Source organism: Heteronotia binoei, chromosome 9, assembly GCF_032191835.1.
Source record: "Heteronotia binoei isolate CCM8104 ecotype False Entrance Well chromosome 9, APGP_CSIRO_Hbin_v1, whole genome shotgun sequence".
In the NCBI taxonomy this organism is placed as follows: Eukaryota; Metazoa; Chordata; class Lepidosauria; order Squamata; family Gekkonidae; genus Heteronotia; species Heteronotia binoei.
Genome location: NC_083231.1, coordinates 105,971,791 through 105,999,047, shown reverse-complemented (window position 1 = coordinate 105,999,047; position 27,257 = coordinate 105,971,791). Strand labels below are relative to the sequence as shown.

Here is a 27,257-nt window from a genome sequence, read left to right as displayed (position 1 = left end):
GGATTTGCAACGTTGCGGCTAACAGACTCTTGGTTCTGCTCTGGATTCTGAGGGTGGCATCCAGGGAGCCAGTGTAGTGGGGGTTAGGGAGTCAGACTAAAACCTGGGAGACCCAGGTTCGAATCCCCACTCTGCCATGGGAGGTCACTGGCTGATCTTCGGCCAACTGCATGCTCGCAGCCTAACCTACTTCACAGGGTGGTTGTGAGGATAAAATGGAAGAGAGGAGCTTTGGGTCCCCGCTGGAGAGAACGGCAAAGTATGAATGGTCAGTGATTCCTAACCACAACAGGAGGATATACTACAACAGCTATGTACTTATGGGGTTCCCTGTTAAGTACTACCGAGATACCATGCTTTGTGCAGTGCTTTAGAAAGTTCAAATTGCTGTGACACCCCCTCCTTGTACACTTCTACAAGCATGTCCATTGCTGTGTCTCTCCTGTGGGTCTGGGTACACATACGAGCTTCCTGCTTGCACTTTCTTGCTTGAGCGCTCATAAGAGAAGCCATGTTGGTTCAAGCCAGGGTTTTTTTGTAGCAGGAACTCTTTTGCATATTAGGCCACGCACCCTGATGCAGCCCATCCTCCCAAGAGTTTACAGTAGGCCCTGTAATAAGAGCCCTGTAAGATCTTGAAGGACTGGCTGCATAGGAGGGGTGTGGCCTAATATGCAAATGAGTTCCTACTACAAAAAAAAACCCTGGTTCAAGCCAATGGCCCATCCAGTCCAACACTGTGTCACAAAGTGACCAAAACCCAGGTGCCATCAGGTCTAGAAGCCCTGTCACTGTGTCCACCAAGAAAACAGGTTCATATGATCCACAAACAAGGGTCAGCATAGTTACGCAAGCACATACATGGAAGAGATAAACCAGGTGCTTTTACATATCCTCAGGCCCTCATGGGAAATATGGCGAAGGGAGGAGAATCATGATAGCAGCAATGCGCTTGTAAACTGGCCCCAATAGCACCCCAAAGGCCAGCACGGGCAATACAACTGCAAATAAATTTACAGCTGAATTTCAAGAGCGAATGATGTTGGTGTTTGGAGGGATACCCCCAAGAAAGAATTCTTTCGCTGAACAGGCTTGCCAATTAAAATGTTACATTTATGAAGTTACTTCTGGTATCCTTCAATCCTGCCATTGGTTCCCAGACTCAAATTCCATGTTCTTGCCTGCAGGGCTGGCTCGCCCACTAGGCAAACTAGGTATTTGCCTAAGGCACCAGGACAGGGGCGGGGTGTGTGTGCCGAATTGGGCTCTCCCCCCCCCCCCCCGGCACTCAAGACAAATAACTGATTTTCTCCCTCCCCCCCGCCACGGCCACTGTCGCCCCCCTCCCTCCCCTTCCGCAGTGCTGCGCTTCGCCCCCCCCCCCCAGGCGTGCTCGGAGGAGCCCCACTAGACTCAGTCCTACCTGCTTCAACGTAGCCCAGGCATCTGAGTGTTCCCTTAAGAGAGCGCTGGAGGAGGCTTTGTTCCCCCTCCCTTCCAGTTCCAGAAAGTAGGGGGAGAAGCCCTCTTAAGAGAACGGGCTCTCTTGAGAGAACGCTCAGATGCCTGGGCCGCGCTGAAGAAGAGCCAAGCAGCGCTTCTCTGAGCGTGGCGATGGCCAGCCCAGCGGTGTGTGTGCGTGCATGTGCCTGCCTAGGGCCCCCAGGGGTGCCGGGCAGTGAGTCTGCCCAGAGCGCCACGCTCCCTAGGGCCAGCCCTGCTTGCCCGCCAGGCTGACCTTCCTTCCAGGCTCGCAAGCCTGATCCCCTGTGGCAAGTCAGAAATCGACTCCAGGAGTCCTGGCAGAGAAGTGCGGGAGTGCCACTCACTCTAGCTGGGTTTCACTTTTTCTTTCTTTTGACAGATCAAGGATTTTTTTTAAAACAAAAACAAAAACTCATGAAGCCTCTCCCGGGGAATCTCTGAGCTGCATGGAAGAAACTAAGAAGCAGCTGATTCCCCATGGAGGGAGAAGCAGAGGCTCACATATTCTTGAGCTCCTGGATCCCACTGGGTGTTCACCTTTTCCATAAAAGAGAAATACGAGTGTATAATGCTCCATGGAAGATTTGCTGCTGTGTGACATTTATTTGAAAGTAAGTTCTGCTGAAATAAGAGAGGGCGCCAGACTGCGCCCTCCCCTTGCTCAGAGCACGAGTTTCTGGCAGCTCATAATGTTTCCCCTTCAACATGAAGGGGGACATCGCAGCTCCAAATTTCTACTTGGCTATACATTCAAGTCAGAGAAGAATGCCTTTTCCTGCCTCACCTTATGGATATAGCACTGATGGGCAGCAGATGGCCAGGCAGCCAATGGACAAGACCGCTTGATGTTTCATCTTTCTTCATCTCAAGTGGAGCATTCCAAGGTCTAAATTTCCTAGGGTACCCAAGGCATGCTGAAGACTTCTGCTCAGCAGCATCCATAAAATGGAATGGATGGAAGAATGACAACATCCGATTGGTGGCATTGTAAAAAAGAAAAGGGATATTTGGTGGGAGTGTTCTAAGATGACTAAATTCTGGCAAAAGATCTTGGAAATGGTGGAGGAAGTATGTAAGGTTAAAGTGGAGTTATCAAGGAAAGTGTTATTTATGGGAATTTTGGGGAACTATAGAATAGATGAATCAGAGTGGTAAAGCTGCAGTACTGCAGTCGGAGCCCTCTGCTCACGACCTGAGTTCGATCCCAGTGGAAGCTGGTTCAGGTAGCCGGTTCCAGGTTGACTCAGCCTTCCATCCTTCCGAGGTTGGTAAAATGAGTACCCAGCTTGCTGGGGGGAAAGTGTAGATGACTGGGGAAGGCAATGGCAAACCACCCCGTAAAAAGTCTGTCGTGAAAATGTTGTGAAAGCAATGTCACCCCAGAGTCAGAAATGACTGGTGCTTGCACAGGGGACTACCTTTACCTTTTTACCAGGATCTATTTAAAGCTATGATTTTAGCTGTCCATGCAGTTATGGCATTTGGCTGGAAAGATGCTACAAAACGGGCTATAGACAGTTGGAATGGTTATTGATATGAATGGGTACAGTCAGACATATTAACGATATTAAAACAGGAAAAGCTAGGTGAGAATAAGATTGTGGAAGTTAAGAAGAGGTGGTTTGAGTATATGATGGGTAAAAGCAAAGGGGGGCAATAATGATATATTGGTTAAACTCCGCAAGGTGTGCTTATAGTTACAGATATAAAATAAGGAATTATTACTGGTAGTTTTGAGTGGAGGGGGAGGGAAATAAAAAAAGGGGAAAAAGAAGCATTTGCTGTATTGAGGTATGTTATATATGCTATGTTACGTATTGTTTGAGATATATGGAAACAGGATCAAGTACTTCTATAACCTATTTGTTTCTTTAAAAAAAAAAGTATGGAGGAATGACAAGCTTTTTACTTTTCTGAATCAAGCCAACCTTCAGGTGGTGCAAGAAGACAGGTTAAAACGGATAAAAGGAAGTACTTCTTCACCCAAAGGGTGATTAACATGTGGAATTCACTGCCACAGGAGGTGGTGGCGGCCACAAGTATAGCCACCTTCAAGAGGGGTTTAGATAAAAATATGGAGCAGAGGTCCATCAGTGGCTATTAGCCACAGTGTATGTGTGTATATAACATTTTTTGCCACTGTGTGACACAGAGTGTTGGACTTGATGGGCCGTTGGCCTGATCCAACATGGCTTCTCTTATGTTCTTAAGATCTCCCTGGAAAAAATGCCTGCCTTGGAGGCTAGACTCTATGGCATTATACCATGCTTAGATCCTTCCCCTCCACAAACCCTGTCCTCTCCAGGCTCCGCCCCCCCCCCCCCCAAAAAAAAATCTCCAGGCTTCCACTAAGGGATCTCACCGGTGTATTTAGATTCATTACACTGAAATGTTTCAAATCTATCCCACCATATGTACACTTCAGGACCAGCTGATATAGCCATTTCTGCTTCTTCATGGCACGCAACTTTGGTCGTATATTGCTATCAGTCAGCCAATCATAGGATGGAAAATTCCACAAGGCTTCAAGAGTCAGCAGTTCCCATGTGAGTTCTCAACCAGTGTGTCATTGGGCCTATTACAGAGCTTCCATGCAAGAATATCAAGCAGCGGTAAAACATATGGGGAAGCGTGACATGATCACAGACCAAGGTAATTTGATCTTCAAGGAGCCACATACACAATATTCACATTAAGGTAATCTTGCACCATGGATTGTTCAGCGCATTACACAAGACGAGCAACTCAGATCAGACAAGAAACTGGTCACATGTGGACATCCTCATTCCGGAAAGTGAGAACCATCGTGGCTGAACACATGCCCAATCAATACACTAGAAAACCTGGCATATGTGATGTTTTCACAAGTGTGTGTATGAAAGCTACATATAAATCATCTGCCATCAGCACACAAATCTGCTATGCAAAGAGAAGCCAAAAAATAATAAACTCTGAAACTGTTAATAAATTCAAGAAATACAACTATCAAGGTGTGCAATTACTACAATATAATACAAGTACCAAGCAATCAGACAAAAAATTTCATTTAAAAGAGTCCTTAAATGCTCTCTCCAGGGATCATTCAAAGACAGCTACATACAATGAGAAGCAGCAACTGGAAAAAATTCCTCGCTACTCCCACACGTGAAAAATGAGACCCAGGACTGTATGCATAGGCCATATGTGGTATTCCTACACAGAAATGGTATCTGTAAATTCAACCAAAAGTCAGTTTTCCATGACTCTGGAGAGTTAATTTTCCTATGTAAAGTATCTGAGGAATTTCAAGGTGAAACTAGAAGAATTCTGATAAGACTCAAATTGCTACATAAGAAGTGGTCCTGTATGATGTGATCGTGCCCTTTCTCTCTCAAGAACCATTTCTTTTTCCCCTCAGGACCCATTTCCTAACTGTCATTAACACACACGGTATGCTACCATTCTTGTTTTAACTTCCGTTCAAAGCCTCTAAACCATATATGGTAATCAAGAATATGAAGAGACCAAAAGTCGATACCTAACTCAGACCCCTGCAGCAAAATTAGCCACCAACTAGTCATTTGAAAATCCTTTTGTTTATTTAGCATATTTTTAAAGCCACCTTTCACTCAAAACCCCATACAAGTGGTTATTTACATGATCCCCACCAGAATTTGCCACAAGGAATATGAATGTCCTGCAGTTCTGACCACAGTTGCACATGAAAAACTGTTTCTCCCACCATGGAAGACTGTTTCTCCCACCACAGATGTTCACATGCAGTCCAAATTTTGGGAAATGAACATCACCACACCCATATAGCCAGAGACAACTAGAATTACCCATTATTGATGCTGCTATCTATAAGACAGCTTCAACTTTACTGATGAATATGATAGACCAGAAGTCCCCAACCTGAGGACACCTTTGGAATTCTGACACTGCATGGACATTGCAATCACAAAATGGCTGCCAAAAGAGGCGGAGCCAACTACAGTATCTCAGGGAGTGAGGCCACACATAACTCTAACAGTAACTCTAGTATTTCAGACAGAAGCTCTGTTTAAAAGCTTCAGTCACAGAATGACAATCTTTGTGTTTGTGGTGGAAGCTGTTGCTGAAGCAACATTTTTAAAAAAAAATTTGTGCAGCCAAACAGATCGCCAATGGCCAATCAGAAGCCCTCCTGGTCAAAAAAAAGTTCCTTGGTCCCGTCCATGTTCTAAAAACACTTGGCAGGCACCATGATGGGGAATCCTGGCTTAGACTATATGAAAAACACAGTCAAAACAAGATTGAACTAGTTGGTCACAAAAGAAGAGTGGACATTTTTTAGCCTCTCAGTTCACAAGATGACTCTTTGTGAGCTTTTATCAATAAAACTTTGATAGACTGCAGCATTGCTGGACAGCTCAGGGATTTAGTAAATGGAAAACTACAGCAAAACAGCACTCTATGGCCAAATTTGTTTTTTAAGAGGCATCGGTATCAAGCTTGACAAGAAAAACAGCTTACTGTGATGGCTGGCAGCTATTCCCTGACCCCACAGGACAAGCTGTTCCCCATAAAACGCACAGCACACCTTGCTGAGCTGGCCCAGTTCGGCTCAGCCAAGCCAATTTAATTTGTAAATGGCCCAGACTTACATCAGGGTAGTAATCGACGGTGGGCACTAAGTGCTGGATGAGGGCTTCCAAGGATCCCGACAGCAAGTTGTTGTCATGGTAATACAGGCCTCCGCAGCTGTCTTCTTTCGACTGGTACAGGTTCCGGTTGTAACCGTTGCTGTCAAACATCGTGGCAAAGGGAGGCGTCTGAGGCATGTTTTCCTGAAAAAAGCACAGAATAACATTGCATTCAATATTTATTAAGTCCTTTTCAGTGTCCACAAGAATCCTTTGGGGGAAGGTCACAATATGGTTGTTGGGAACGTGGCTGGACCACAGAGATTTGCCAAGAGCTACATCAATAAGTCCAACTGGGTCCCAAAATGGCTGCTCTCCAGGCTGCCAGACTCCACCCACTGCCCCACTCATTCATGCACCAGTGTCCCTATTTTCATCTGTGAAATTTCATTTTATTTTTTGGAAATGTTGGAAGGTATGGGAGTGCCCTCACCAGCTATTCTTCTTGTATCAGGAAGAGGCTGTGAATGCTGCAATGCATCCTGCATAGAAAAACCTGTTAAGTCGGTAACGGCACATTGACATTGCTCACAATTTTTTATTGTGTTGTTTGTACGGTCATTGTAGGCCAGTCTAGGGCACTTTGGTGTAGTGGTTAAGTGTGCAGACTCTTTAACTGGGAGAACCAGGTTTGATTCCCCACTCCTTCACTTGCAGCTGCTGGAGTGACCTTGGGTCAGTCATAACTCTCTCAGAGCTGTTCTCTCAAGAGCAGTTCTCTCAGAGCTCTCTTAGCCCCACCTACCTCACAAGGTGTCTGTTGTGGGGAGGGGAAGAGAAAGAAGACTGTAAGCTGCTTTGAGATTCCTTCAAGTAGTAAAGGACAGAGCATAAATCCAACCTCCTCTTCTTTTACCAAATGAAAGTTTTTATTTATTTACTTCATCTGCAACCCACCCGCCTTCCCTCCCATAGAGACCCAAAGTGGCTTACATTCTTCTTCTTTCTTCCATTTTATCCTCACAACAACCCTGTAAAGAAGGTGAGGGTGGGAAGCAGAATGCAAACTGCTTAAAAGACAAACGCCAATTCCCCCCCAAAAAGGGAAAAGGAAATGACTACAAGGAGAACTGCCATGACAGCTACTGAAACCCCTGAACTGGAAGCAGGACGAACCTCCACGTAAACACCTCCCCCCACAAATTACAGTCACCTTAAACTGGAATGCAAGTCCTGGATTTATTAAAACCAAGACAAAATCACTTTCATTAAGCTGCATCCTGACTGCAAATGAAAAGCACTGCGCAAAAACAATATTTTATCCCACGGTTCAGACCCCCCCCCCCATGCAATTAGGAAAGGGAGGAGACGGGGCAGCCAGCTGCCACTCAAGAGTGCTGGCACTCTGCGTGTGCCTTTGAGAAGCTTCAATAACACCCAAGCCATCACAGAAAGGGCAGATGCCGCTACTTCTCTCTCTCTCTCTCTCTCTCTGCATTGTGCATCAAATCCTCTTTGAGCGAAAGAAAGCCTCCTCTTTAAAAATAAATGCACGTGCCTCCTAGTCTGGGAAAACACCTGATCCTGGAGGCCGAATGGCACAAGCTGTGGCTTAGAAGGTTCTCTCCCTCCCTCCATCTGTGCATTCTGCCACTACCAACAAAGCACCTCTGCCGCCCTCCCCCCCCCCCCCGGTTTCTAGAGGGAGATGAGAAGCTATTAAGTTATTAGCTGGGTTCCTGGGGGACAAAAAAGAAGACGCACTGCACACAGGGCGAGCCAAGAGGCTGGCTTGCTTCTGGCAGCAGGTTGGGACAATGGAGGCATTCAAAGAGACTTGCCCAAGACTAGAGGATTTGGAAAGTTGACAATGAAAGAGAGCAAAAACTTGCTGTTCAGGAGTCCAGGGGGGGAGGCGCACAGAGGGAGGGGGTACAGCGAGCAGAGGCTCCCTGCCCTACATGACCCTCATTGCTAATCCCTCTTTTCAAGATGCCAAAGGAGATTTGCATCAAAATAAGGGAGGGTGGCAATGAAAAAAAGTCATATCCCTCGCTCCGAGCAGCTGTTCAGGCCAGGGTTGGATTCCACTTGCACAGAGGAAAGGGGGGAGCAAGGCAAAGAGAAAGAATCCACGTGCCACTGCAGCACAAGGAAGGGAAAAGGTGCCGGGCTCCAGCAGAACAAGGGGGCTCTTGTGACCAGGGCCTGGCAGGAGGGAGCCGGGCAGGTGATGCTTCGACAGCATGAGGATGCCACAAGCTGCTCCGAAGGGAAAGGGGAGGCTTTTTGTCTTCCCATCTGAGCATCAGGTCAACTGTTGGGACAATAATAAGAAGCCGATAGGAAAAAAACCAACTGGCCACTTCTTAAGACTGGATGTCTGTCTTATTCCTTTCTGTTTTGCAATCACCACCAAAGAGTCCTTCCTACCAACACTTCCCACCAAACTTTGCAGCCAGGAAAATACCTACACCTTCTTGCGTCACAAAGCTCAAAAGGGAGCATTTGAGGGAGTCTGCACCACTGCTCCTGGTTCCGTTCTCCTCACCCATTTCTGTTTTGTCTTACCACTAATATTTGCATATTTTCCTGTTCATTGGATTGCAAGGTCACATGAGCTGAAGAGCACTGTACATTTTCACAAGTGTTTTTACAGTCCACTGTAGGACTGAATACATCACATTCAGAAGAGCGGCGTATGAGTTTATTTAGACCAGGGGTGTTGAACTCATTTGTTATGAGGGCTGGATCTGACATAAATGAGTTTTTGTTGGGCCGGGCCATGTCGGACTGGGCTATGTGTATACCTATTTAAGATTAGGTAGCAGAGACATAAATTTTATAAAGAACACAGACAAACACAAATACATTTTTTAAAAAAAACTTAAAACATTGGCACTCATTGGTCTTAAAGATGCTTTCTTTGTATTTCTCCCATGGGATCCAGGGAACTGGGCAAAGGAAGCTCTGGCTCTTTCTTCCCTTCTCCAGGGGACTGTGAGGGGTAGCCTCAGCCAATAGAAGGAAGAGAGGCTTGACTCAGTAGTGCTGCTGTGCGATTGAGAGAGCCTGGCAAAGCAAGCTCTCCCTCCACCCCCTTCCTCCCCAAGGGAGGAGCCTCAGTCAATGGAGAAAATAGAAGTTTTGCTCAGTAGCTCCTGTGCAATTGAGCAAGCCTTGCAAAGCAAGCCATGATGCAGAAGGAAACAAGAGAGAGGGAGAAGGGAGCAGATGACAGCCAGTCGCTGGGGGGGGGGGGCTGATTCTGCCCCCAAACTGCATGTTTGACACCCCTGATTTAGACTATTACCTACTTCGTCAGATGCCCGAGGAATTGTTAGCTACAAACCAGGGAAATCAGCATCTAATGAAGGGGTTAACAGTCTAAAGAAGCTTATGCTTTGTCAATGAAACATTTGTCTTCAAAAAGGTATAGCTGGATTTTCTGGATATAGATTAATACAGCCACACTTGAATAACAAGTTAGAAAGCATTCTAAGGGGTTAGCTGGACTGCTGCAGCCAAAACAAGAGTTTTGTGATACCTGAATGAGTAGCCACTTTATCGTGGCAATAGCTTCTGAAGGTGAAGTCTTGGGTAGCCAACTGTGGGTTGGGAAAACTCCTGGAGATTTAGGGATAGAGCCTGGGGAAGGGAAAGGACCTCATTGGTCCATACTGTCATAGTTCCCCCCTCCAAAGCAGCCATTTTCTCCAGGGGAGAAAATATATATTTTAATGTGTTCTTTTTTCTAACGGCAAACTAGAATTATGCTTATATATGTGCTAATGTTTAAATAAAACCTATGAGAAACCTATGCCCTCATTTTAACCCAGAGTTAACATTTACACAGACTCATTTATTGCATTTCACACCCAGGATACTTAATGGGTTTAGTACCTGGACATCTGCTTTATATATTACCCTTCATTGTTGTTTCAGCCCAGTCAACACTAACAAACACCAGACCCCAACTTGTGATTCTTTTTAAACGGCTAAAAAGCATTTCCATGACTCTGCATACTCACTCACAGTCCACTTTCTCTATATTTAGGATCGCTTGCCATTCCATACTACTGTCTGATGAAGTGTGCTTAGAGCACACGAAAGCTGACATTCTGAATAAAACTTTGTTGGTCTTAAAGGCGGAACTTGACTCCTGCTTTGTTCTACTGCTTCAGACCGACACGGCTGCCCACCTGGATCTATCTGTTGTTGTTGTTTGTCCACCATCAAGTCACAGCTGACTTACGCTGACCCTGTGGGGTTTTCAAGGAAAGAGACATACAGAGGTGGTTTGCCATTGCCTGCCTCCTTGTCGTGACCCTGGTATTCCTTGGCGGTTCTCCCTTCCCAACACTGTCCAGCGCTGACCCCGCTTAGCTTCTGACTGAGATCTGATGACACTGGGCTAGCCTGGCTTTCCAGGTCAGGACTCCAAGCCAATACACACATTTAAATTGCATGACCTCGGTCACAACATTCAGCTTTTCTTACCTATCTCCCCCCCCCTTTTCATGCAGAAAGGAGTGGAAAATACCCAGCCCAGAACTGGGATCGATAACAAAGGAATGCTAATTCTCCTGAACTACTCCACTCCAGATGTTTAAGGGCTACCACCTGCTAATGGCTACTCCCATCAGACCTTTGGGGAAGGAAGGAGTGAAGTAAATGAAGAAAAAGCACTTTTTTGGGGGGGGGGCTCGAAAGACTGGGAGAAGCAGAAAGTTGTGAGCCAGCTAAAACACTTTAGGATGCAGGGACTCTGTCCATGAATTGGACTTGGGGCAGCCAATGGACTGCCCTGTAGGGGTTATAGGTTTTCTACCTCCATGCTCTGCTTGGAGAGCACTTTGATATTCCAAACATTAAACTGTATGCAATGAACGACTACTCTACTCTATTCCAAACATTCCATAACGCCTCGCCTCGCAGCCAGTTTGGTGTAGTGGTTAAGTGTGCGGTCTCTTATCTGGGAGAACCGGGTTTGATAACCCACTCCTCCACTTGCACCTGCTGGAATGGCCTTGGGTCAGCCATAGCTCTGGCAGAGGTTGTCCTTGAAAGGGCAGCTGCTGTGAGAGCCCTCTCAGCCCCACCCACCTCACAGGGTGTCTGTTGTGGGGGAGGAAGGTAAAGGAGATTGTGAGCCGCTCTGAGACTCTTTGGAGTGGAGGGCGGGATACAAATCCAATATCTTCATCTACCTCACAGGGTGCCTGTTGGGGAGGAAGATAAAGGAGATTGTGAGCCGCTCTGAGACTCTTCGGAGTGGAGGGCGGGATATAAATCCAATTTCTTCTTCTTCTTCCTCTTCTGAAAGAGAACCAGCACAGAACTCGCTGCCTGGAGAGTAGTTAAAATGTGGAGTTCACTGCTGGACGATGCCGTGATGGTTGCAGGAATAAACAGCTTTAAAAGGGGATTAGATAGATTCGTGGAGGGACGAAGTCTATAAATGGCTACTAGCCATGGTGACTGAAGGGAACCTCTGCATTCAGAGGCACTAAACCTCTGAATCCCAGAGCCATGAGGCAACATCAGGGGAAGGCCTCAGCCCCTGTGCCCTTTTCTGGCCCTCCAGAGAAACTGGTTGCCCACTGGGTGAGACAGGATGCTATACTAGATGGACCACTGGTCTGATCCAGCAGGGCTCTTCTGATGTCCTTAATTTCCCACCAGTCAGAGAAATGGGCAACACTGAACAAAGCAGAATTCCTTGCCCACCCCAGCTCCAGCATGCTAAAGACACCTAGACAATTCCTTAGCAACACCCATTTATTTATACCACTTTGTTCCCCTTGCTTCCACTAACCTCACAACAACCCTGTGAGGTAGGACAGACTGACTGACCCAAGCTCAATCAGCAAACTCCCATGGCAGAAGAGGGATCCAGACCCAGGCCTACCAGATCTTACACTCTAGTCTACGGGTGGCCAAACTGAGGCTCTTTCACACATATTGTGCGGCTCTCAGCCCCACCACCCCATCAGCCAGCTTGGAGAAGGCATTTCTCTCTTTAAATCACTCCTCCAAGCCAAGCCAGTCAGTGGCTTGGAGAATGCCTTTAAAGTTAACGTTGCTTTCTTTCCACCCCTCCCTCCCCCAATCTATTTTCCTTCTTTCCTGTCTTGTGGCTCTCAAATGTCTGACACCTATTCTATGTGGCTCTTCCATTAAGCAAGTTTGGCCACCCCTGCTCTAGTCACTGCAGCTGACTAGTTGGGTAAAAGCTAGCATGGTGCAGGGACTAGGGTGTCGGACTAGGATCTGGGAGACCTGAGTTAGAATCCCCACTCAACTATGGGAGTTTGCTGAGTGACTTTGGGCCAGTCACACTTCCTCGGCCTAACCTGCCTCGCAGGGTTCGTGTGAGGACAAAATGGAAGAGAGGAAAAGAACCTAAGTCACTCGGGGCTCCCATTGGGAGAAAGGAAGGATATTACAGGATATTACTGAAGTAAACAAAGGAAGTAAATACAGTTATTCCTGAATGCAACATGTGCGAGAACTTCTGTGCTTCCTTATAAATGTACAACAGACACACACAAAGATGAACACTTTGGGCCTTTGAGATGCAGCCGGCCTAATAAACCGCAGATTAGCAGACCCATCATGACCGAGGTGCTGACATATTATGATCCGCCAAAGACCCTGGAAAAGTTCGGTCTTCTGCTCATTCCACTGGTGATTTATGGAAGGAATTAATTTGAAGGGCATGAACAATAGACTGCGGCTAGTCTAAGCACACAATAAAATACTGCCCTTTCTCTAGGGAACAGGCGGCATTTGAGGCCAAAGCTGGGGTCCCCCACACCCCCCATGCCATTATTTACGATCAAGCAGCTGGAAGACAGAGGGAAAAGCACTTTGTGACGGAGGTCCCTCTGAAAGGCAGAGACAGGTAGGCCGCCTCTCGGGAGGGCAGCCAATGAAGCTGATGGGCAGTAGGTTCAGGACAGACAAAAAGAAATACTTCTTTATGCAGAGAGTGGAATGTGCTGCCGGAGGACGTAGCGATGGCCACAGGAATAAACAGCTTTGAAAAGGGGATTAGATAAGAGTCGCAGAAGATATGTCTACCAATGGCTGAGGGAAAGCTTCACATTCAGAATCCCTGAATTCCAGAGCCAGGAGGCAACATCTGGGGAAGGCCTTGGCCTCTATGCCCTGTTGTTGGCCCTCCAGAGGAACCGGTTGGCCACTGGGTGAGACAGGATACTGGACTAGATGGACCACTGGTCTGATCCAGCAGGGCTCTTCTGATGTTTTTATGAGGGGAAGGCCTCAGCCTCTACGCCCCGTTACTGGCCCTCCAGAGGAACCGGTTGGGCACTGTGTGAGACAGGATGCTGGACTAGATGGTCCACTGGTCTGATCCAGAAGGGCTCTTCTTATGTTCTTATGACCTCATAGAGGTGTTCCCAAGTGCATCAGAAGTGTGCTTCAGGAGTTCCTAGTTAGCAGTTTTGCAAGGATTCCCCCAAACATTATATTTATCTATCTTTCCTTTAGCCTAGGTTCACGTATTCAACCTCAAGTAGTCAACATGAAAGTGGATGGTACTGCTCAATCTTGTCAGATCTCAAAAGCTAAGAAAGGTTGGTACTTGGCTCTGCAGAGGAAGGCGATGGCACATCACCTCTGCTTCCCACTTGCCTTGGAAGCCCCTTACTGGGATTGCCACACATTGGTTGAAAACTTGAAAACGTTGTAGCAAGGATCCCTCAAGCATCATATTAATTTATGAGCTAACTCTCCTTTAGCCTACAGGAAGTGGTGGTGGCTACAAGCTTTAAGAGGGGATTGGATAAACATCTGGAGCAGAGGTCCATCCGTGGCTATTAGCCACAGGGTATAGATAGAACACTCTAACCGATTTCCCACTAAACTTCCGCCGCTCTCACTCTCTTCTCCTCAGACAGTGACCGTTTTCCCACTCACCTTGTTTCGGTCTTGTTGCCCCTTTTCCCTGTGGGGCTGCTGCTGGATTTCGCACAAACTGCCCCGGAACAGCGAATAGCTCTGCATCTCTTCAAGTTTTCTCCGCAGCAGGCAGGATCCTGCGAAAATTGGTTTCTGTCTGCCATGGAGGGAACTTGAAAAGGGACAGGGCAATTTGCCGGCTGGGGGCAGCTTGTGCGAAATCCAGCAGCAGCCCCACAGGGAAAAGGGGCAACAAGACCGAAACAAGGTGAGTGGGAAAACGGTCACTGTCTGAGGCAGTGATGCTCTGTATTCTTGGTGCTGGGGGGGCAACAGTGAGAGGGCTTCTGGAGTCCAGGCCCCGTTGGTGGACCTCTTGATGGCACCTGGTTGGGTTGTGGGCTTTTTTGGTGGGGCCACTGTGTGACACAGAGTGTTGAGCTGGATGGGCCATTGGCCTGATCCAACATGGCTTCTCTTGCGGGACCTTGCCCAGTCCCGCAGGGCCTGCAAGACCACTCTCTTCCAGTTGACTTTTGACTGACGCTAAGCCTGTACTGTAAGGAAATTGAAGAAATACTGTCGCCATTGAAACTATACAACATCAAAGAGGCTAGCACCAAATCATTTTTGACTGTTTTAATTATTGAATATGAAATTTTATAATATTGTATGGATTTTAACTGTTTGTTGTGGTTTTATGCTGTGAGCCGCCCCGAGCCTGCCTTGGCGGGGAGGGCGGGATATAAATCAAATAAAGTAAAGTTTATGTTCTTATGTACATTGCTGTTTTTAACCCAAACAGTGAACATGCCTTGGTGGCGGAAAAAGTGCCGTCAGGTCACACCCAAATAATGGCAATGCCATATGGTTTTCAAGGGAAGAGATGTTCAGAGGTGGCCTCTGCACTCTGCCTCTGCACTACGACCCTGGCATTCTTTGGTGGTCTTCTGTGCAAATGCTAACCAGGGCCTACAGAACCCATTTAGGCAGGTAGAAGAAGACGACTGCAGAAGAAGACTGCAGATTCATGCCCTGCCCTTATCTCTGAATCAAAGACTCAGAGCGGCTCACAATCTCCTATATCTTCTCCCCCCACAACAGACATCTGTGTGAGGTGGGTGGGGCTGAGAGGGTTCTCACAGCAGCTGCCCTTTCTAGGACAAGTCTTGCAATAGCTATGGCTGACCCAAGATCATTCCAGCAGCTGCAAGTGGAGGAGTGGGGAAACAAACCCGGTTCTCTCAGGTAAGAGTCTGGACACTTAACCACTACATCAAATTGGCTCTCATCTCGGGTAGAAGGCATGCATCAGATCAGAAGCAGGAAGTCCTAAATTCACCCCTTCTTCCTCTCTGCATCCCTCAAGAAACAGCTCTGGGAAACCTCTGCCCCAGATTCTTGGGGAACGAAGCCTGCCAGCATCTACAAGACAGATCAAGGGCCTGAGTCAGCAAAATTCAAATCAGCTGGGCAGGTATTAAATGCCACAGGATATAAGGACATCACAGTCTGTCACGTATCACAAAAGGTCTTTTGATTACATGATTGAGAAACAGAAATGAACTGCAAATGGTCTCTCTTTGTTGCCATAGATATACCTAACACAGGCCTTTGGGGAGACTTCAGGGGAGAAGCCATGGCTCAGTGGTAGAGCATCTGCTTGGAAGAAGGTCCTAAGTTCCATCTCCAACAAAAAGATCAGCAGGCAAGTTATGTGAAAGACCTCTGCCTAAGGCCATGGAGAGCAGCTGCCAGTCTGAGTAAACAATGCTGACTTTGATGGACCAAGGGGTCTGATTCAGTAGAAGGCAGCTGCATGTGTTCAGGAGGAAACACAAAAAGCAATCCGAAGGTTTGCCATTGAAAATGCATCCAACAGGGGTTCATGGCCAATCATGCTTTCTAAGGAATACATACGGTGCACACACACAAACAGTTGTTCACACCTTGACATTTTTACATCTATATGCAAAACATTTTCCTCATCAGTGTCCCAATGAGCTATGGCTGTTGAGCTAAGAATGGAAAGGGCACAATTTTCATAGCGGTTGGGAAACAGCGAGTGATCGAAATGGCCAAACACAGGTCCCGCCTGGCTCAATGGAATATCATCTGATTCAAAAGATGCTAATTTCTTCCAATGGAACTCAGCTGAAGGTGGGGGGGGGGGAATTAGTTACATCCAGGGCTTTTTTTTGTAGCAGGAACTCCTTTGCATATTAGGCCTTAGTACAGGGCCTACTGTAAGCTCCAGGAGGACTGGCTACATCAGGGGTGTGTGGCCTAATATGCAAAAGCGTTCCAGCTACAAAAAAAAAAAAACCTTGGTTACATCAGCAGTATCTCTCTGCTGGATTATTTCAGCTGCCAGCAGCTCTTATGATGAGCAGAAGGCGGAACCTCATCCTAAACCCATGGATCAAAGTCTCACAGTGCTTCGAAACCATCACGCCTATAAAGTCAACAGACTTTTAAAAAGTAGATTTCTAAACGAACAAGAGACAAAGCGTTTGGGAACAAGGGGTCGTTCATCTCCATGTAGGATATTTTCAGTTTGTGGGAAAGAGTACAATTTTTACATGGGGGGGGGGGAGAGCACTATTTGGAGATGAATAAGAGGCCTAAGTATGTCCACACAAGGAGGTCAAAAGTTAAGACACCTACACATTTTGTGGGAACTCTAGACAATAACATTCCTTCCAGCAAGTAAAGCAGAATAGCTCTGAGTCACTCTGGAACCTTGCAAAACATCTCAGGCTCTACTCTTGCCAATTTTTGCTAAACGTTAAATAGGGCATGCATGCATCGAAGTCTCCAGTTCTTTATCTCACAACAATAATATAGAGAGAATTGAACAGCATCTTGCAGCTAGAGGGGAAGATATTTTCCATACGGTTATGGGGAAGAGGTTGCCCTTATGAAGAATTTTGATATTACTCAAGGTTCTCTGGGCCCTTTCACTGTCAAGAGATTGGCTGACTAAGAAGATAACTTTGTGTATCTAAGTCTAAGGTTTAAAAACCTCCAAACAAGTACCTCTTTCTCTCCTGCAGTTATTCAGAAAGGTTATACTTGCCCTGTCTGCTGGCATGTGAAATGCATTATATCAATGTGGCCACTGGGGCACTTTTAAAATAAAGCTAGCACTCAGGTGCAACAATGACCCTGCCACTTAAGATACTCAGGGCTTTTTTTGTAGCAGGAGCTCCTTTGCATATTAGGCCACACACCCCTGAGGTAGCCAATCCTCCTGGAGCTTACAGTAGGCCCTGTACGAAGAACCCTGTAATCTCTTGGAGGATTGGCTACCTCAGGGGTGTGTGGCCTAATATGCAAAGGAGTTCTTGCTAAAAAAAAAAAGCACACACCTATATGGTTTACATGCTCCAAAGGTATAAAAATCTGCTCAGTAAGGGGTGCTGAATAGCTTGTATCCTTTCTCACATTCTTCTGAAATCCACTTTTTTAATGTAGGCAAGTCTTTCCCCTATGCCAACACACCAAACACAACAAACTGATGCTGTATTCAGTTAAATACAACACATAACCAACATCTCTAATTCTCAACATGACCCCATCTGCAGATAATTGCATCTGGAGACTGGGACCAAGTACAGACGAGACTTCTTGTTCTACAAAACTGAAAAAAAAAATCCCAGGTTTGCAGAAAGATCCAAGTTCTAAAAAATAAAACACATCTCATTTCCCTTCCCCACCATTTCTTTTTCTCCCTTTCGGAAAGCCACCATGCCTTAGCCTGTTTTCTTCTCCCTCTTAAAAACATCCCTCTTGTCCATCAACAACTGTCATCACTTACCCATACATAAATCATGACATGGTGTTCCAGGAACAGTCACTAGTTTATTTCTCACTCGCCAGATCACTATCTTATGACCAGGTCACCACCTTCCCATGACCAAAAACAGGCAGTTGCTTACAATCTGTTCTCCCTCCCTCCCTCCCTCCTCCCACTCCCTGCCCCACCCCTTAGCTGTCTTTGGTCTCCATCTCATCCTGCCCTAATTTTAAGAGGGCTTCTAGGTGCTGGGATGATGTGGCTACACCTCTGAGTTTGGAAAACAAGCCAAAACAAACTCCCGTCACGCTGATTCAGAGCAATTTGCTGGCAGGCTTCAGATCTAGATTTATTTGGTTATTCGTACTTAACAGAGAAATGAGATGGAAGTTGGGACAGACTGGCCCCAGGGTCCACTTGCTTAGTATGCTGTTCCCAGAAGAAGTCACCGAGGGTATCTCTGGATGCTCATCACCTGGGCGACAGCTCTCTCCAAATGTGTGTCCCGGAGGTAGACTGCTCCCAGACATGGAGGTTCTAGAACGGACAGCACACTCCTCTGGCATGAATGTGCCCAGCCAGAGTTTTATTGGCGTCTCATCTTAGATCAAGAGCTGCCCTGACAAACTTTTAGACTGCAGAGACCAACAGAGACATTGGACTGTAGATCAGCGGGATTTAATTGTAAGTAGACACGGGCAGAGATTCCGCCTGCAGCTCTGTTCCAATTCTCATTTCGCACCGGGTGACCAGCAGTGTTCCCTCTAAGCTGAGTTAGCGTGAGCCAGCTCACCGAGTTTTAGCCTCCAGCTCGCACATTTTTGTCTTAGCTCAGGAAGGATGACCGCAGAGCGCACTAATTTATGCAGCAGCTCACAACTTTAATGCCAGGAGCTCACAAAGTAGAATTTTTGCTCACAAGACTCCGCGGCTTACAGGGAACATTGGTGAGCAGTAAGCTGATTTAAGACACATAGTAAACTGGTCTTAGCACACGCGACTTCATACTCGTGTTACCGGGCGGAGGGCGAGAGATCGCCTTAGCCACGGCCGTGGATGACCCTCGCGAGCGGCTTGCGATTCACGTGCACATTTTAAACCCCATTTAACCCACCTCTGTTTACAGAAACTCCCCCCCCCCCCCCTCTGCGGAATTACAACTCGGACTTCTCCATACGTCGCTCCAATTGCACGAAAGTGAAAACAGTAACCAGACTCTTGAAAACGGCGGGAATCCCCGTTTGGTTTGCAGGAATGGCAAGCCCAGTTTTTGGGGGAAAGCGATTCGACAGAATTGGGGGGGGGGGCGCACAAAAGACTACCCCCCCTCCCCATGCAATCGAACCAGCTTCCCAGCAACAGGCAGTGCGTCCGTGAGCCACATAAACCGGTGTCCCTAAACCAGTTTAGGTCAACTGAAATCAAGAGGCGAACATTCCTGGTTGTCCAAGGGGGCGCAAAGGAACCACGAACCGCACGCTTGGAGGCCGACCACTGAACTTAGGGCTGGCGAGCCGGCTCCGGAGCGAGCCATTCGCGCGCCCAAAGCTCCGACGAGCAGCCTGGAGTAGCTTCTCGTGCGTAAAAGCGGCCGCAGGTCGAAATCCCCGATCAGTGCTCAATGAGCCCGCCAAACCAATGCACGCGCGGCCGTAGGCAGGAGCCAGAATTAAAGGAAAGGACCCCAGAAGAAAAACTCACCCCAACGAACGGGCGAGCTAGTTTGCCTTCGTTGACTCTGAGTGACCCCGGGAACTCGACTTGCCTCTCCTTCGCGCTCGAAGACCACGAGAAAGACAGTCCCCCGGGCGCCCGGCTCCTTTCCGAGCAACCTGCAGCGCCGAGCGAAAGCGATGCAAAACTGCACCCCTTCTCGTCTGCGGCTCTTCCAAGTCAAAAGCCCGAGCGAAACTCCGCGCACCGGCGCAGAGAGCTCAGCGCCGCCCTCTGGTGGCTACCTTTTGAAGTATCGCGTTGCAAAATCAATAGCAACCGTAAACCAGATCGAAGGGACGGCACTGCCGACTTCTTTATCTCGACTGATCCCCTCCTTTTCTTGCCGCTCCGCTACTAGCAAGCACGCCCCCGTGAAGGCTGGCCCTTCCGCTCCGCCCTTCCAGGAGTCTCACCAATGGCAGGCCGGGCTTTCTCCGCCCACAAGCTGGGTGGTATGGGGGGGGGGGGAGGAGAAGCAAGGAGGGAAAAACTGCGCTGGGGAACAGCTAGTACAGGGGTGGCCAAGCTTGCTTAACGTAAGAGAGCCACATAGTATAAATGTCACTTGTTTGGGAGCCGGAAGGCAGGCAAATAAATAGGGATGAGGGAAGGAGAGGTGGAAAGAAAACAACTTGAAATACCTTCTCCAAGCCAGTCAATGAGACAGTGAGAACTTAGTGCATTTCTGCACTGGGCACCCCTTCTCCCACTTGTTTGCCATGAACACATGGAGCTGCTTCATACTGAACCAGACTGCGGGTGCGTCAAAGTCTGTACTGTCTGCTCAGACTGACAGCGACTCCCCAGACTCTCGGGCAGAGGTCTTTCACATCACCTACCGCCTGGTCCTTTGAACTGGAGCTGCCAGGAATTGAACCTGCAGCCTTTGGCATGCTAAGCAGGTGCTCACCCACCGAGCCACAGCCTAAGCCACATAGGACGAATGGGGATGGTGTGTACTATATCATCAGAGAAGGGCTCGGTGGGTGAGCCTCTGCTTTGCAGGAGAGAAGGTGCCCAGGTAGTCCGTGGAATCTCGAGTTAAAAGGGCCAGGTTTTGCATGTGGAACTGACTTCTGCAATGTCCCAGGGCCATTGCCAGGTTTGGTGGGGCCCACAACAGATTTTGTAGTTTGGAGGGACTGGGGGGGGAGGGGGGGCAGGGAAGCACCCGGTTTGGCTGCCCTGGGCTCTCAGCACTATATGCTGCCTTCATTTCTACAAGCTAACCCCCCCCCCCCTTCGCCTGGGCAGTCACAGCAGCTCTGCTCCCCCTTTCTTATGTGCCCCTCTCTCAGAGAGACAGAGAGACTTCTTGACTTCCCCCCCCCCCCCTTTGCTCTGCAAGGTGTGTTAGGGAAGGGGAGAGAAAAAAGCGAAAAGACCAGCAGCAATGATGTTACTTCTTCAGAGTGGTGGTGAGCAAAGGGGAAAGATTAGGGGCCCTCCAATGGAGGGGAAATACAGTTGGAAGGGGGTTTGAAAGAATGGGCCTCCCCCCAGCCCCCGTTGCTACAGGCATGCAATGTCCCATCCTTAACAGCCTTGCTCAGGTCTTGCAAAACAAAAGCCGTGGCTTCCTTGACGGAGTCAACCCATCTTAGGTCGAGTCTTCTTTCCCTGTTGCCTTCTGCCTTTTCCAGTGAGTCTCGTCTTCTCAAATAGCGGGCAATGTTGACAGAACTTAACCAACGGTCTGACTCAAGGGGAGCATCTTCATTTCAGCTGCTAAGTCCTTAAATCTTGGTGCCGGCCAGGTGACCTTGGGCCACACTCAGTTTAGCCGACCTCGGAGGGCTGTTGTTCCGGCAGTTGTCTACTTTTGTGACTCCATATTCTGCTTTGTTTGACGTAGCATGCCTGATCGCCCCCCCTTTTTTTTGCATTATTTCAAATTTTTGTAATTTGCCTTATTTTACAGTAATCTCCCTTGTATCCCAGTGAGAAAGAAGAGCTATACAGTCAATAAAAGGTATAAATATAGTAAATAAAAAGGTACAAAGATACCACCCTGATCTCTGTGGAAGTAGGATAGGATAAAAACGTGGTGGATGCACTAGAGTTGCCTGTCCCAGGCTGGGAAACTCCAGGAGATTTTGGGATGGAGCCTGGGGAGGACAGGGTGTGGGAAGGGGGGCACCTCATGCTATAGAGTCCACCTTCCAAAGCTGACATTTTCTTCCAGAGAGCTGATCTCTGTAGTCTGGAGTGATGCTCTATATTCTTGGTGCTTGGGGGGAGGCAACACTGGGAGGGCTTCTAGTGTCTTGGCCCCACCGATGAACCTCCTGATGGCACCTGATATTTTTTTTTTTTGCCACTATACGATACAGAGTGCTGGTCTGGATGGGCCATTGGCCTGATCCAACACGGCTTCTCTTATGTTCTTATGTGACACAGAGTGTTGGACTGGATGGGCCACTGGCCTGATCCAACATGGCTTTTCTTATGTGACACAGAGTGCTGGTCTGGATGGGCCATTGGCCTGATCCAACATGGCTTCTCTCAGGGCCAGCCCTAGACGGTTTGGCACCCTAGGCAAGGCTAACTTCTGGTCCCCCCTCCCTGCACTGATAACATCACCAAGTCACATGGAGGCAGGGCTTTTTTGTAGCAGGAACTCCTTTGCATATTAGGCTACACCCCCCTGATGTAGCCAATCCTCCTGAAATTTACAGTAGGCCCTATAAGAAGAACCCTGAAAGCTCTTGGAGGATTGGCTACAATGGGGTGTGTGTGTGTAGCCTAACATGCAAAGGAGTTCCTGCTACAAAAAAAGCCCTGCATGGGGGCACCCAGAAGGCTGGTGTCCTCGGCAATTGCCTAGTTTGCCTAGTGGCAGGGCCAGCCCTGGTTTCTCTTATGTTCTTATGTTGCATTTCCAGGAGAACTCCAGCCCCCACCTGGAAGCTGGCAACCGTATGACCTAACTGAAATCCCCCCCCTCAAAAACAACTTGTCTGTTTATCATTCCCAGCTGAAGCAGAGACCGAATGGCATGCCCAAGGCTGCAGGATGAGGCCACTGATCTGTTATTTGTCTTAGATGCTGGCGGCATTCCCTAATCCTGCAGCAAACACAGGGGATGAACAACTGTCATGAGTCGCTAAGCCCTGGTGTACAGTCACCAAGGAGTGGCTCCCCAATCAGAGCTCTGAAGCACAGATCTGCGGTGCAAACAAATGGCAGACACAAGTGTGTATGTTTTCTGCAGGTACTTTGTTATTACTCTGGAATTTCTTTGGTATTGGGGGGGCGGGAGTATTCAAACACCTGAAGAAAAACCAGTAATGACCCATAAAGAGTGACACAGTCAACTGTCTTGATGCAAACTGGGGAAAGCCATTCGTGTTTATCTTCCATTCGTGGTTTTAGAAAATCCTGTGCCCAGTTTGGAAATCCTGTGCTCCCCTAAAAATACCCCCCTTGGAATTCCCTACAATTTCAGGGCCGTGAGCAAACTGATTCCCCCCCCCCCCCAGCTTCCCCTTCCCCCCTTCCCTTCAGTTTACACAGAGCTGCCCTCCGCAGTCTAACCTTTCTAGAGCACAGCTAATCCTCCTCAGATAATTTTCAAAGGGTCTTTTTTTCTTTTGATTGGTTTACACAATCCTATTTTTTGCATACCTGGGCAGTCCGCCGAGTACACGGAGACCCGTACTTTTTCTGCGGGTGACACAATTGTGTGGTGTCCTCATCCTTACAAGAGCCAGCTGGTTTCTTATTACATATTAGTGCTATTTGTCCTGACCTGGTTGGCCCAGGTTAGCCTGATCACATCAGATTTCAGAAGCTAAGCAGGGTCAGCCCTGGTCGGTATTTGGATGGGAGACTTCCGAGGAAGCCCAGGGTCACCACACAGAGGCAGGCAGTAGCAAACCACTTATGAACGTCTCTTGCCTTGAAATTATTGTTGTTGTTGTTGATGATGATGATAATAATAATAATAATAATCAGGGGTCGTTTTGTAGAAAAATAGGAGCTGGGACTCATTAGCATAACTAATTAGCATATGCCCTCCCCCCAGCCAAAAGCAACCTGATGCAAGAAAGGAGAGCCCTGGGCGAGCGAGGCCTGCTTGGGCTGGCTAGAGTTCCAGCCAGCACAAGCAGGCCTTGCTTGCCTGGGGCTCTCCTAGACCACCACCCCCAGTCAGAAGGCCAACAAGCCACCTGTCATCCAAAATCACATAAGAAGTGGGGAAAGGGTGGTGCGGGTTTCTCCAGGGGTTAATGAGGGCTGCTGGGGGTGTGGCAAAGCTCCTGGTGGCTGGCTGGCTGCCCGCTCTCCTAATCCAGGGATTGTTATCCAGCTGTACCTATTATTCACTGGACAAGGTAGGTGGGGAAGAAGAGGCCCGGCACTGAGGTTTCCAGTGCCCCAGGCCGAAATTTGCCCCCCGCCCCCTCTTTTCTTTTTTATAAACTGATGTCATCAGGCTGTGCACGGTGCGTGCGGGCCCCCCTATTCTCGGACCTCTCCCGCTTCGAAGCAGGAGAGAACTGGGCGCCCCCCCCACACATACCTTGCCGAGGCTTGCAAAGCCTCAGCAAGAGTGGAAAGACGGCGGGCGCGCTTAGAGCCACTGGCTCTGAGTGTGCTTGCTCCCCATCCCCCTGATCTTGCCGAGGCTTCCAAAGCCTCGGCAAGATCGCCCACCCCCAGAGGCTGATCCTTACCATCCCCCACCCTCCCTCTGTTGCGGCGTTACACGCCAGGCTGCATCCCACCCCCACCCCCGTTGCCGAGGCTGGTCCTTACCAGCTTCAATGTGGCTGCGTGTGGCTTCTAAGCCTTTGAAGGGCCCATGGGAGGAGAGTTCGCTCTCCCTCCTTCCTGGAACCGGAAGTAAAGGGGAGCGACCTCTCCTATCACAGGCCCTTCAAAGGCTTAGAAGCCGCGCACAGCCACATTGAAGCTGGTAAGGACCAGTCTAGGCTCTGGGGACACGGGCTGAGTGGAGCAGAGCATGGTGCTGGCTTCCAGCGCTGTGAAGGGAGGGAGCGGGGGGGGGCAAGGGGTGCAGTGGATTGTGTCAGAGGGAGGGAGGCGTCCCTGTGGGAGCTGGCGGCCTAGGCCATCGCCTACTTCGCTGACTCCCACACGCCAGCCCTGTTCAGGAGCTGTGCTCCTGTGAGCTCCTGCTGAATCTGAGGCCTAATAATAATAATAATAATAATAATAATAATAACAATAACATCAACAACATTGGGATAGTTATGGGTAGGTTATGAAGGAACCAGCTGTGAGGTTTTAAATAAATCATTCATAGCAGTAAGACTGAACAGTAAGTAAGACTTGAATGCTAATGTATATATCACACAGGTCTTCCAAAGGGACAAGGAAGGTTGTCAGTTTTTTCCCCCTTCACAGGGCTCCTGTGCAAGAAAAACCTCAAATGTGCATAGAAAATCTTCATCTACCAGGACCATCACAATGGCCCATTGGTAGCTGAGGTATTTGTAAGCTTCTGTGAGAGCTCTCTCCGCCCCACCTACCACACCGGGTGTCTGTTGCGGGGTAGGAAGATAAAAGAGATTGTGAGCCGCTCTGAGACTCAGATTCAGAGTGAAGGGCAGGGTAAATCCAATATCATCTTCTTCTTCTTGAGATGAGAGAGTACCAGGAATGTCCAGTCTCTCTGCAACAGGGCTTTTTCCCTGGGGGAACGGAGTTCTGGAACATTTTCATGGAAACAAAATTCTCAAAAAACGTTTAAAAGTTCATGAGGGGCACTTGCATGTTTCTCCTTCATTTCCTTCTTGAGAATTCCAGTACCTCTTTTTTCCAGAAAAAAAAGGCCTGTTCTGCAATGTTTACTAATATGTGAGCAGAGTTGAGGCAGATAAAAAGGTCAAGGTAGTCCCCTGTGCAAGCACCAGTCATTTTTGACTCTGGGGTGACGTTGCTTTCACAACGTTTTCACGGCAGACTTTTTACGGGGTGGTAGGATGGAAGGCTGAGTCAACCTGGAGCTGGCTACCTGAACCAGCTTCCGCTGGAATCAAACTCAGGTCGTGTGCAGAGGGCTCCGACTGCAGTACTGCAGCTTTACCACTCTGTGCCATGGGGCAGATACAGACCTGGAAGTAGACAGCGCACTCATCTAGAGTCAAATCCCCAAAGAAGATAACTATACCCTGGGGAGGCTTTGGCTAACTCACAACATGCTTGTGTTCCAAAACACTAAACCAAAGGGGCCTGCCTTTCTTGGCGATGCTTCAGACTCAGCCAGAATAATGGATACCGCCCAGAGTGCCCAAGAGACAGTTCAAGAAAGAAGAAAATTAAAAGACACTCTAGGAATGAGATGGATGTAAGCAGATTTGAAGTCTGTGGCCAGAATCGTGTCGGTTTTGACTGTGGCGCAGCACCCGGGATGTTGCCGACATTTTTATAAATATTAAATGAGAGGGTGATGGCATATGAATAAAGATTCCCCGAGCTACGCTGAGACTGTCAAGGTGAAATGATTTACTTATTCTGTGTGTTCCTTTCTTTGCAATGAAGCTGCTCGGTGTGATCTCCTGGATTGGGAGAAGGTGTGTTAAAGTATGCATGAACACAAGAAGCCGCTCTCTGCTGAGTCAGACCCCTGGCCTACCAAGTGTTGTCCACTCTGACTGGCAGCAGCTCTCCAGGGTCTCAGGCAGATGCCATTTCCTATCATTTTGGTTTCACTGGCCATGATTTCACTGGCATGTATTGATCGCTTTTTAAAAGTTTGCTCTTATCGAATATGATTTGGTTTTTAAAAATTGTTTTTATCATTATTTGCTTTGTTCTGTTTTATGTTTTTAGCAGTGAGCTGCCTTGAGAGGGGCTGGAGAGGCAGCATACAGACTTTTACAAAGAGATCGAGAGAGTCAGTCTGTCTGTAGAAGAAAAGAGCAAGAGTCCGGGAGCACCTGAAAGATTAACACTTTGTGGTTGGGGAGGAGCTTTTGTGAGTCACTGCTCAGATATCTGACGCTCATACCCAGCCACAAATGTTGTTACCAGGGGTGGAATTCTAGCAGGGGCTCCTCTGCATATTAGGCCACACCCCTCTGATGTAGACAGTCCTCCAAGAGCTTATAAGGCTCTTTTTTGTCATTATTGCTATTGGTAACGTTATAATAGGATGATGATGATTCACTAAGATTTATTAATCCATTTTTATATTACCTTTACGATTTGTAAAAGTGCCTCATCTTTATTTGTTCTTCCCCTTGTCCCCTAGAAACGCTGCAGATAAAACTATTTGTTAAGGCAGCAGAATCAGAATGCAATATTGAATGCCAGGGTATATGAAAACTTTACAATATGACAATGCCAGATTCTCTTTAAATGTCATGAAATATCCTGTGTAATTTTTTAAAAGAGAGAAATATCCTCAAATATTGTAGTTCTGTTCTGTTGTCTGCTTTTATATCTGAAAAATGTATTTTAATTAATATAGCTGACTTCCTCTGTTGCATATAATCATTTGTGATATCTGAAAACTTTTTCATGAATTCTCATCTCCCCCAATCGCTCTTTCCTTCTGTATCCTGATTATGATGATGATGGCATTGGATTTGTATCCCGCCTTCCACTCTGAATCTCAGAGCAGCTCACAGTCGCCTTTACCTTCCTCCCCCACAACAGACACCCTGTGAGGTAGGTGAGGCTGAGAGCTCTCCCAGAAGCTGCCCTTTCAAGGACAGCTCTGTGATAGCTATGGCTGACCCAAGGCCATTCCA

General features: G+C 47.9%; 1 protein-coding gene across 1 annotated transcript in view; it reads right to left on the bottom strand.

Annotated features, from left to right (window-relative positions):
* Positions 1-27,257, bottom strand: part of RASGEF1B (RasGEF domain family member 1B) — a 267,204-nt gene that overhangs the window by 29,664 nt on the left and 210,283 nt on the right. Inside the window, exon 2 of the mRNA XM_060247136.1 lies at positions 6,111-6,293. Coding sequence (XP_060103119.1) covers positions 6,111-6,287 — 177 coding nt within the window. The 5' untranslated portion in view covers positions 6,288-6,293. The remainder of the gene's footprint in view (positions 1-6,110; positions 6,294-27,257) is intronic.